Source organism: Protobothrops mucrosquamatus, unplaced genomic scaffold (assembly GCF_001527695.2).
Source record: "Protobothrops mucrosquamatus isolate PMUCROS unplaced genomic scaffold, P.Mucros_1.0 scaffold4166, whole genome shotgun sequence".
Classification (NCBI taxonomy): Eukaryota; Metazoa; Chordata; class Lepidosauria; order Squamata; family Viperidae; genus Protobothrops; species Protobothrops mucrosquamatus.
In genome coordinates this window covers 27,768-39,694 of record NW_015390092.1, presented here as the reverse complement: position 1 = coordinate 39,694, position 11,927 = coordinate 27,768, and the positions used below count along the sequence as shown (strand labels likewise).

General features: G+C 49.8%; 2 protein-coding genes across 2 annotated transcripts; one reads left to right on the top strand and one right to left on the bottom strand.

Annotated features, from left to right (window-relative positions):
- The first annotated feature begins 3,923 nt into the window (after window positions 1-3,923).
- DPH7 (diphthamide biosynthesis 7) lies at window positions 3,924-9,039 on the top strand. Its single transcript, XM_029286585.1, is given in 9 exon segments — window positions 3,924-4,064; window positions 4,931-5,058; window positions 5,815-5,902; window positions 6,173-6,267; window positions 6,606-6,769; window positions 7,070-7,142; window positions 7,270-7,335; window positions 7,575-7,747; window positions 8,577-9,039. Coding segments are annotated over 9 exon segments (1,374 nt in total). The 3' UTR covers window positions 9,023-9,039.
- A 1,672-nt stretch (window positions 9,040-10,711) lies between these two features.
- MRPL41 (mitochondrial ribosomal protein L41) lies at window positions 10,712-11,129 on the bottom strand. The gene has a single exon (XM_015828031.1). The coding sequence runs from the start codon at window positions 11,127-11,129 to the stop codon at window positions 10,722-10,724; it is 408 nt and encodes a 135-aa protein (XP_015683517.1). The 3' UTR covers window positions 10,712-10,721.
- Between the last annotated feature and the right edge of the window lie 798 nt (window positions 11,130-11,927).

The following is an 11,927-nucleotide window of genomic DNA, read 5'->3' as shown; positions in this document are numbered from 1 at the left end:
CTTTCCCGGAGGGCGAGGGCATTGGGGGAGGGGGGGGCTCCGACTTTGCACAGACTGCTGACTTGAAGCCAGAGGCACTGACAACAAGGAGAAAAAGAAAGAGAAGACAAATGACCAAGTGGATCATCTATCTACCAACCCCCTTGTGATGCTTGAGCCAGAGGGAACTGGCCTTTGTTTTTTTTCCCTCCTAGTGTTAAAAAAACAACCACGACAAAATCACACAAATCTCAAGCAGGGGAAGAACAAAAGAGACTACTATGGAAGCTCTCCTACTTGGAAGCTTCTTGTTATTTATATGTTAATATGTTTGTAAAGTTGTGTACAGGTTTCTGTTTTGTTTCAAAGGGGGGGGTTGTTTGGGGTTTTTTTTTTGTTTTGTTTTGTTTTCTGGGGGAGGAAGAGGAGGAGAAGGAGGGGTTAGCAGTGCTCTTTATCTAGGACTCATTTACTGTAAACGTTCGGGTGAGAACACATTGTCGGTTGGAAAAAATAATAATAATAACTGTCCTGTAGCGCAAGCTTTTTTGGCTCCTGGGGAGGGGGAAAAAAGGTTTTTTTAAAAGCCCCCACCCCCGGGGGGAGAGATTTAGCACAGACATCAGCAGTTATAATCTGAACAACTCTGCATGGAAGTTGTGTTTTCAAGTAAAAGGATTGGAATGGATCGCTGGCTTTTTTCTTTTCTCCTTTCCCCCCCCCCCCTCCCAATATTTTGTGGACTTGCTTTCTGCTGGCGTGACCTGTTCTTTGCTGTTACCTCTTTTCTCCCCCCCCCCCAAATGTATTTCCCCACGATATGGAATTGGAGCTGATGTGCGGCTTGTCAGCTTCTGCCTAATGTTAACGGACAGTCCTCGACTTAGCGGCCACAATTGAGGGCCAACGTTTCTGTTGCTAGGGGAGGCAGTTGTGGTCCCGTTTTGCACCCTCTCTTGACACACCTTTATGTGAACCGCTGCGGGTGTTAAATGTAGGGAACGCGGTTGTTGACTTTGCCTCCTCAAAAAGTAGCAGAAGGGGATCACGTGACACTAAAAAACCGACATATATACCAGGCAGTTGCCAAGCGTCCGAATTTGAATTTTGATCACGTGGCCAAGGGGATGCTGCTGGAGTCGTAAATACGAAAAACCGGTCCTAAGTCGTTTTTTCCCCCCCAGCGCCGGTGTAATTTTGGTCACTAAATGAACGGTTATAAGTTGGGGGACTATCCTTCCTCAGCTGCAGAGTGCATGATAACTATTCCTTAGATCAGTGATGGCGAACCTTTTAGAGACCGAGTGCCCAAACTGCAACCCAAAACCCATTTATGCATCGTCGGGTGCCGGGTGGGTGTGGCCCATTGGGTGGGTGTGGCCCATTGGGTGGGCGTGGCTGCAGTGGTAACAGCAGACTGGGTGGGACTAAAAAGTTCAATCAATCAATTCCAACTTTGCAAGATCTTTTTTTTCCCCGGGAGAAGTTGAAATTGAGTGATTGATTGAACCTTTTTTTTTTTGCACATGGCGGCGGAGGCCTAAAGCGAAAAGGTTTTATAAAACCCAGCTGAAGGCCTCGGACTGGGGCGACTGCACGCGTGCCCACAGAGAGGGCTCTGAGTGCCGCCTCTGGCACCCGTGCCATAGGTTCGCCACCCCTGCCTTAGATGAAGCAGCTCTTAAATAATTCGCAATTTGGTTGTCTGAAGGAGGTCAGGAGAGATGGGTCGTACTTATTGGGGGGTCCCCCACTTGTTTTCCGGTTTGGGAATGGGCGTTCCAGGAAACGGGGGATGCTTTCAATACATCTAAGCAGCTGGGCTGCAGGGAGGACCCCCCCCCCTTTTTCAATCCAGTATCCCCATCGCTCTGCTGCTGTCCTGTGTTGAGAGCCTCAAACCAGTCCTGTCTCCGTTCAGCTTAGATCAGTGTGGAAACTTGGCATGTGTGTAGCCAGTCTGGACGCGAGCTAGTTGCGCCCACTGCAATTCAGCATAGGGACGTTTATGATCTAATTGCTGTCGTTATTAGGGCTTAATATATTGTGTGAATTGTAACAGCTTAAAAGGTTTACTGTAATGTGTGAACACAGTCTATTCCTGTCACCAGGATTGATGGGAAACAGGTATGAGTGTGTTTTCCCAAGTGGGAATAACTTTATTCCCACCTGGATAGTGTTATTCCCACCGACTGGATAGTGACCATTAGGATAGGACTGTGCCAGGAATCCCTGGGGGAAAAATATGCCAGTTTTTTATCTCTTCCTCCCCCACCCCTTTCACTGGTGGAACCAACTGCTGAGTTATCCCTAAAATTAGCATTTTAAAAGAATTAAAGCGAATTCAACTTCCCAGGGGTGTGGAATAAATGTAGCATTTTGCACCTCTGTTTTGTGCGCATCAAAACCACCATTTCTCCAGGTGCATTCAAGGAACGTGAGAATAAGTCCAGAGGTGCTTATTCTGAGCCGGTCTCCTGGCATTTTTCTGTTCGGGGGGGGGAAAACCCCCTCTGCCCCCATCCCATCATCACCTCTCCCCTCCCTGCAAAACAATGCAGCTTCCTCCAGATGTGCAGGCAGGGGATCCATACCTTCCCCCCCCCCCGAAGCCTGCACGGACCCCAAATTCTGCGGGGTTGCAGCCTGGAAAACAGCTGGAGGCTGCCAGCTGCCCCGCAGAGCCCCGGGGACAACGCGATCTCCCCTATTTATTTGGCATTTTTGGAAAAGGCTGGTCAGAGACTGTAGCTGCTACAGGGCGAGGGAAGGAAGAACTACAACTCCCGGCAGGCTCTGGGAGGCGGGGGGGGCGCCCGCTGGGACTTGTAGTCCTCCCAAACCAGCCGGTGGGCGCCAGGCTGAAGGCGCCAGCCGGCTGGTCTCCACCTGGGGACCCTCCAGGGGGCGGGGTTACCCCCCTCCCAGCCCGGAGGAGGCGTGGCCAGGCCGCCCACCTGGCGGGACACACCTGCCCTGGCCGGGGAGCGCAGCGCAGCGCAGCGGGGCCGCCGGGCGAGGAAGGCGGGGAGAGGAAGAGGCGCGCCCGGTGGCGCCGCCTCCCAGCCTCGCCGCGCCTTTCCTTTTCCAGCCCGCGCCGAGGACAGGAAGGGCGGCCCGGTGGGTGGGCTCGCCGCGCTTGGGGAGGGTCCCTTTGGAGAGGGGCGCACGGGGAGGCGCGCTTTGGAGAGGGTCCCTTTGGGGAGGGGCGCTTTGGAGAGGGTCCCTTTGGGGAGGGGACGCTTTGGAAAGGGTCCCTTTGAGGAGTTGCGCTGTGGGGAGGGTCTCTTTGGGGAGGGGACGCTTTGGAGTGGGGTCCCTTTGGGGAGGGGCGCTTTGGAGAGAGTCCCTTTGGAGAGGGGCGCACGAGGAGGCGCTCTTTGGAGAGGGTCCCTTTGGGGAGGGGCGCTTTGGAGAGGGTCCCTTTGGGGAGGGGGCGCTTTGGAGAAAGTCCCTTTGGGGAAGACCGATTGAAGAGGGTCCCTTTGGGGAGGGGGCGCTTTGGAGAGGGTCTCTTTGGGGAGGGTCGTTATTGCTGTTCTTTACCGTTGCTATTATTTCCTTTGTGGAAAAAAATAACGGAATGCGGGGCCTATGTGAGAGATTGGATCAAGGCTACTCCTGTTCCTATAGTTATTACTATGATTAGATATTTCCTCTCTTAAAAAACGCAGGGCAGGGCTTTGGGTGGGAACGTGCTAATATTGGATCCAGGACCTCATCGTTAGGACCGCCGTCATTTGCTACATCTTTAGGATTATTTGTTTTCTTAGATAATATGGCAATCTGTCCGAAATGGCTTTGATCACGGAATAAATTCCATACAACGGCAAGAATCGTAGTAATAATAATAATAATAATAATAATAATAATAATAATAATAATAATATCTCCTTTCCCCCTCACACCCTTCTTTCTCCAGCGCAGAATGAAGGCGCATTGACATGGCTTTCAAATGCAAGGTGCAAACTTTGCAGGTGGTGGATACCGAGTATAGCGCGGACGCGGTAGAATGGTGCCCGGTGGAAGGCTGGCACCGCATCCTGGCCTGTGGCACCTACCAGTTGAAAAAAACGGAGAGTGAGGTGAGAGCTGTAGATCTTTTCAAGAAGCTGGAGAAAACTTACGAAATGGCTTTGCAGTTGCAGTCTTCATAAAGGAGAATATTGGTAGGGTTGAAAGGAGGGGTTCCTTGGTGCTCTCTGGGCTTTGTGGTCGTCTTGCAGACATTTTCATGACCCAACTAGGTAACCTCATCAGTGCTTGTGTGGTGTTTGGTCCCTGTTTATATACAATAGCTTCTTCCTTCGGGTGTGGTTTTCTCCTTGGTAGGGCCTTGGTTAGGATATTATTTTCTCCTTGATTGTTTGTCTGGTGTTAATCCCTGCTTATCTGGATAACAGGTGCTGGTTTTAGGGCAACCTGTGACTGTAAACAGGGAGCAAACGCCACAAACTAGGTGACATCATTAGTGCTAGAAGGGAGTGGGATGTGCGGAGGTGGAGGAGGAGATTGATGATTTTCTAGCAGACATTTCATTACCCAGCTAGGTAACATCATCAGTGCTAGATAGAAGCACTCTTCCCTTCTAGCACTGATGATGTTACCTAGTTGGGTCATGAAATGTTTGCAAGAAAACCACTAAGCTCAGAGAGCACCAAGGACCCCACAATCTCCTCCTCCTCCTCTCCTGCACTCTGCAAGCACCACTCCCTCTTGGCACTGATGATGTTACCCAGTTTGGTCATGCAACGTCTGCAAGAAAACCACCAAGCTCAGAGAGCACCAAGGACCCCACAGCTCAACCCTGTGCTACAAATATTCTCTTTGACTGGTACGGGCTAGTTTGGCAGATCCTTCCAGGAATGGCTCTGATTTTCACCAGGATGAGTAGTTGGCTTATTACGATGGGTCGGTTGAGTGTTGGCCTGTCTTTCTGCTTCCCAAACAGCCTGGCCAGGACAGCGAAGCCCCCGTGCGTCTAGGACGTCTCTACCTCTATTCCTTTGAAGATCAAATTTTCACACCGCTGACAGAGATCCAGAGGATGGAAACGGTGGCTATATTGGACCTTAAATGGTTGGCTGGATGCTTCTCCGTTTCGTTTGCAATTTTTTAACTTCTTTGAGAAATTAGAATAGGTGACATCAGGTTATTTATTACCTGTGCAGGAAAGATTTGCCCATGGTGGATAAAGTTGGGGCTTTTAGATGGAGGAGGTGTCAGATCTGAGGTGAACTTCGCTGAGCAATCATCCAGGTTGTGAGTTCTAGTCCTGCTGTGGACAGGAAACCCAACTGGGTGGCTTTGGGACAGTCATGAGGATATTGTGAGTTCTAGTCCTGCTGTGGACAGGAAACCCAGCTAGGTGACTTTGGGCCAGTCACCAGGAGATGGCGAGTTCTAGTCTTGCCTTAGACTTGAAAGCAAACTGGGTGACTTTGGGCCAATCACCAGGAGACAGTGAGTTCTAGTCCCACATTAGTCGTGAAAGCCTGCTGGGTGACTTTGGCCCAGTCATTCACTCTCTGAGTCCAGCCCACCTCACAAGATTGTTGTTGAGGGGAAAACAGAAGGAGGAAGGTTGTTGCATATGTTTGCCGCCTTGAGTTACGTGTAAAAATATTCAAGGTAGATAGATAAGTAAAATGTTATTTTTGCTTTGGTTTTCCTTCTGTAAAATGGGTAGCATGCTTTTTAAAATCCTTTTCAGTCAGTGTCATAATTTCTGGACCCAAGACTTGGGTTGAGTCAAGCTGGAAATGAGGGAGGGAGGGAATTTTTTTCTATCTGTTGGACGTCTGCTGATACCTTTGCTCTCTCTTCTGCTTCAAGGTGCCATGTTCCCATCGCAGGGCATCCTGTGTTAGGCATGGCAAATGCCAAGGGGGCGGTGAAGCTTTACCACTTGATGGGAAGCGAGGTAGGTGCCTGGAGGTCCATAACCACCCAAGCCCATTTTGTGGCTCCCTGCGATGATTTTATCCGTTATCTCTTTGGACCGTGAAAGGCGAAAAGCCCCATCGGGATTCTTACAATCTGGAGCCGCTGAAATCGCACCAAAATGCAAAATAATCAAAGAGGACCCAAAAAAAACCCCCGGCATCTCCCACTAAGATCATGCTAGGTTTCCTAACTGGTGCTGGAGACACGTCCATGTGGAATGTTCTGAGCACTCTCCTTTTTTTTCCAGTAGAAGACTTGCAGGCTTCAACCTCTGTGCAGTGTTGACCTGGGAGATGATTGCCTTGCTCTGTCACTGGACTGGTCCACGGGACGAGAGCCGTGGTAAGTGGTTTGAATGCCCAGCTCGGTGTGTCTCAGCCTTGCCAGTTTTAAGATGAGCCGACCGAACGATTAATCGGTGGGACAGCTTGCCTCCCGAAGTTGTGGGCGCTCCATCGCTGGAGGTTTTCAAGAAGAGATTGGGCAACCATCTGTCCGGAATACAAATAAGGAGCTCTCTCTTGGGCAGGGGTGGGGCTGGACTAGAGGACCTCCAAGGTCCCTCCCAGGCCTGTGATTCTAAGAAGTCTGGACTTCAACTCCCAGGATTCCCCAGCCAGCATTTTATTTTATTTTTATTTTTTTCTTTTAAAAACCATTTTGCACCCCTTCTGCAGCAGCCAGCCCTTGCAGCTGGTCAGCAGCGATTCCAAAGGGAGGGTGAGTTTGCTGTCGATGGATGAATCCAGTTCCTCGCTGCACGTCTTGGACCAGTGGAAGGGACATGACTTTGAAGCTTGGATCGCTGCCTTTGACCGCTGGAACACACATGTTGTGTACTCAGGTGGGTGTTTGATCAGGTTGTGATTGTTAGAGTCTCTGGAGGGCCATAAAACAGGTTGAATGTGGACCACTATTTACCGACTCCTGTGGCAACGTGTGAATCCAACGAGCGTCAAGGAATTTGATTAACATAAATTTATGTTGCATACAGGAAAAACTTCCTACAGGCTAGCAGCAAAATCTGCAGCTGCTAATTATGTCCTGCTGTTTAGAAATAAATAATATCCAGCTTTTGTCTTCCTAGAGACAACGGAAACGTGTTAGCAACGCATTTTCTTGGTCTTCTCTTCCTTGGATCTAGGTGGAGATGATTGCAAACTACACGGCTGGGATACTCGGAGCAGCTCAAGAGTCCCTCTGTTCACCAGTGAGCGGTAAGTAGTAGAATCTCTGAGAAGAATCCACGACTCCTGTCTTGTGCCAGGAAAGTGGTGTTTGTGTGAGTGTGTGTGTGTGAGAGAGAGAGAGAACAGCCTTCTTTTGATGTGGGTTTCATTTCAGGCACTCTATGGGGGTCTGCAGTATTCAGAGTCACCCGCTGCGGGAAAATCTGCTCGCTACGGGAAGGTGAGTCTCTGAAATCTACTAGGACACTTTTAAGACCCCATACAAATTTCATACGATTGTACAGGGAGTCCTTGACTTACGACAGTTCATTTAGTGACCGTTGAAAGTTACTGACAGAAGAGACTTACGACCATTTTTCACACGACCGTCGCAGCGTCCCCCAAGGTCAGCCGTGGACCTACGAAGGCTCTGTGGCCTTGAGAAAGGAGGAGACAGATTTCCAAATTGTGTTTCTGCAGCTACGATGAACACGTGCTCCTGTGGGACACCAGGAAGATGAAGCAGCCCCTGGCCGACACCCATGTTCACGGTGGCGTCTGGCGCTTAAAGTGGCACCCCTCCCAGGCCCACTGGCTGCTGGCCGCCTGCATGCACAACGGCTTTGTAATCCTCAATTGTCGGAGTGGTTTAGGTGAGTGTTTTGATCGGAGGAAGCCAACTACATCGCTGCTAATTGCAGCTAGAGTCATTTCCAAACAGATGGGATTTCGACCGGTCGATTTCTCCAGCCAGCATGACCGTGGTGATGGATTCTGGGAGTTTTGGGGTACTAAAAGTAAGACAGTGGCTGGGTTTCCCTAACATTCTCAGCCATTTTTAATTATTTACTTCTTTATAGAACTGATAGGCAGCCCATCTGTTGCTATGACAGACTCTGTTAACCAATGTCTGTTGAATGAAAAGACCGGCTTGATTGAGGCTCAGCCCTAAGCCATGGTTTATAGACCACGATGGTTCAGTTCTCACGTCACCAATCTGGGGAAGAATTGGTGCTAAACCAGACAATAAACTGTAGATAAAATAGAAAGCCAATTTGGTGTAGTGATTAAGGCACTAGCCCAGAAAGTAGGAGACCGTGAGTTCAAGTCCTGCCCTAGCCGTGAAAGTCAGCTGGGTGACTTTGGGCCAATCAGCAAGAGACCGTGAGTCCAAGTCCTGCCCTAGCCGTGAAAGTCAGCTGGGTGACTTTGGGCCAATCAACAGGAGATGGCGAGTTCTAGTCCCACTTTAGCCATGCAAAGCCAGCCGGATGACTTGAGGCCAGTCTTTCTTAGCCTAACCTACCTCACTGGGCTGTTGTGGGGAAAATAGGAGGAAGCTGTGTTCACGGCCTTGGAACTATTTGTTAAAAAATAATAAAGGCAGAATACCAAAAACCTAAAAAATAATAGCCCCTAACCCCAGTAAGGAATATCGCTATGTCCAGGTGCAACAGCCCTGCTCTTTTCTCCGTCTATTAGAAGAGAACCAAGAGAAATGCACCATCCTTTCGTCTTACACCTTGCACAATTCCTTGGCTTATGGCGCCGATTGGTCCCGATTTATCCCGAGCAATTCTTTGGAGATGTCTGCAACGGTGCCGGCAGTTCAGGTGGACCAAGGAGCCAGCAGAGGAGACCTGAAAGTGCAGAATCTCAAGATCATTTACGAATCCCCCACGGCCACCTTTGACGTACTGCTAGAGGAGGAGGAGGACCACCCTCCCGCCTCTCCATCCCCAGCAGAGGGTCTTGCGGACCTGCAGGGGTCTTCCGGCGACGGAAAAGCTCCAGATGCCAAAGCGAACGGGGACGTTGAAGCAGCCAAAGCCCAAAAGGAAACCAACCTCTTAGCAACGTGCTCCTTTTATGACAACGTTCTACATGTCTGGAAGTGGGAGGTCAGCCAGAATTCCCCTCTGGCCTAAACCCACTCTTTTGTGTGTGTGGATGGTGGCTGCGATATATTTTGCCCTTTCCCCCCCACCCTTCTACCAGCAGGGGGAGCAACACATTGAAGGGATGACTTTGGATAGAAGAGAATATTTATAGCTCAGGGTTGAACTGTGGGGTCCTTGGGGTTCTCTGAACTTTGTTGTTTTCTTGCAGACGTTTCATTACCAAACTAGGTAACATTATCAGAGATAGAAGCGAGTGCAGTCTGCAGCATGGAGTAGGGTTCTGGGTACTCTGAGCTGGGTTGTCTCCTTGCAGACGTTTCGTGACTGAACTAGGTAACATCATCAGTGCTAGTGAGTGTGGTGTTTGCTCCGTTTATATACTCCTTTCAGTCTTAGTGGAGTTGTGGTTTTCTCCTTGGAAGTTCTTGAGTAGGGTATTGTTTTCTCCTTGATTGTCTATCTGGTGCTTATTTGGATATTGGATGCCGGGTGCAAGGCAAGCCACTGAATATAAACAGGAAGCTCATTTGGTTCCTCAGTTATCTAGTTTGCTAATGAAACATCTGCAAAAAAACCCATCAAGCGCAGCGAGCACCAAGGACCCACAGTTCAATCTTGAGCTACCAATATTCTCTTCTATGGGTATGATGTTTTTATATCACTGCTGGTAGCTGTGAGTTTTGAAGGCTCTTGTTGCTTGCTTGGTTCTTTCCAACAGCTTTTTTTTTTGTGCTGCAGAAATAAGATTGTTTGGGTTCCCTAATATCCTGTTAATTCCACTTTCCCCCTAAGACTTGATTGTTGCAACATTCTCAAACACCAGCTTCAACGTGGGAGTGCCATTTAGCTCGAGGTTTATTCCAAATGAATAGGGAAACTGAAGTCCTATTCAAGCTTGGGAAAGCGTTGAAATTAAAAATGGCAACCAATGATAATAACAAAAATGCTTTCTTGGAAGTCCAAGCACAAGTTTTGTTGTGCTATAGACTGCCCTTGTCAAAGGGCATGTTTATGATACAATGACATTTTCATACAAACACGCTCATTGGCATTGCAAAGAGCACCTTTCAACTGAAATATATTTTTGATCTTTTTTACAATAAAATGTTGTCTTGTAAGATCCACAGTCCTTTTTATTTAAGCTATTTTGGTGGGAATCACTTCATTTTTCATAGAAATCTAAGAATGGCACAAATACCAAGGAAAAACAGGAGCCCCCCACCACCAAATTCAGCATCCAAGCCCTTTAAAACTCCACAGCACAAACCCCTTTTTAGGAACCCACATTTCCCCTCCCTTCCCAGTTTTTTTTTTCCAACAGAGACCACCAACAACTCCATAGAGAAACATGTATATATTGAAGGCTTTTCCAGACACGGTTTCAAAGCAGAAACATAACATTTCCCAGACAGGGAGATACAACATCTGCATGCTCTTTATTCTACCCCTACCCCACCCCCAATGATCTGTTCCAAAAGTCGCCATTTGGGAGAGAGGGTGTCTTTTTTATCCCTCTTTGTTCAAAGAAATTGCGCACTTTTCCATCTTCTTTGGGGGAATTTTGTCTTAAATTGTGCCTCCTCCCTCTTCTTTTAAGGAATTGTCTTTTTTTCTTTCCTCTTTCGATCCAGCATTTGAAAGGCTGCAAGGAAGTTGCAATCCTGGGGGGATGATTTTTCTCCAATTGGTGTGTGTGTGTGTCTCTCTCTCTCCTTCCTTCCTTCCGCTAGCGCACGAAGTTCTTGGGGAAAAGGCGGAAGAGCTTCCCTTCCTGGCTGGGCTCGAAGCCGTACTTCTCCAGGGCGTCGGGGTCGAAGGAGGCCCGCTGGACGTCCTTCTCGATCAGCGGCGCGGCCGTCTGCTGGAAGAGCGCGCGGGCGCTCAGGGGCGGCTCGCTGCCCGCGGGCGCCCGGTAGGAGACGTAGGGCTTCAGCTTGAAGCCGGTCAGGTCCGGCACCATCAGCACCGGCACCCGGTCCTTCACCAGCACGAACTTCCGGCTCGGGGTGATGTTGCCCAAGACTTTGCAGCCGCGGCTCTTGAAGAAGGTCCGCGGGCCCCGCTTGCTCGTCCAGGCCGACATGCGGTCGGCGCCGCGGACCAGGCCCCGCGTCACCTCGCCCAGCAGCCCCATGGCGGCGAACGGCGGTGGCGGCGGACGCTGTTGACGCCGCCACCGCAACATCGCCGCTTGTGATTGGATGGTGGGAACTACTCCGCCAATCCGCCTGCCCCGTACTCAGGTCCTGTTTGGATAGGGCGGGGTTTTAACCAATCGGCTCCAAGAGGCCGAGTTTGGGCCGGGAGGGGCGTCTCCTGATTGGCTTTTCGTGAGAAAGAGAGAGAGAGAGAGAGAGAGAGAGAGAAACCTGTGTTGCATAGAGCTACGAAAAAGTGAAGAGCGATGCGGAAGCGAGAGACATTTTTCTTTATTGTTAATTCATTTCCCGCCTTTTATTATGATTCATTATATTCCGCCTTTATTATTTGCATGGCCCCTTTATAGTCCTCAGCTACCGTCCAGAAGGACTTCAACAACCAGCCAGTTGCTGGGTAGGGGTGATGTACTCAAACATAGGCCACTTTGGCAGGAACAGCACAACAGCCCTGCGAGGTCGACCATTTTGAGAAACTTCCAGATTTTTGGGGGGGTTGTGTGTGTGTGTGTGTGTCTAGTGTGTGTGTCTAGACGGGCTGGGGGATTCTGGGAGTCGCCTCCCCGCCTGCAGGCGGAGGAAACGCAGCTGCCACCCGAAACTGAGGAAGATTCTTCTGCTTCTCCTCCCTGTGTTATTATTACTACGCTTGTTATCTTCCGTCTCCAGCAGCTGCTCCTGCCCCTCCGGGCTTGGACTACCACTCCCATCCTGGCCGGGGAGGATGGGAGGGCCCCACCTGGCAGAAGACGGCGCCCCAGGGCAGCCCCTGACGG

Excerpts from the sequence above, each read along its gene's own strand:
- MRPL41 (XM_015828031.1), bottom strand. The coding sequence starts at position 11,129 with ATGGGGCTGCTGGGCGAGGTGACGCGGGGCCTGGTCCGCGGCGCCGAC.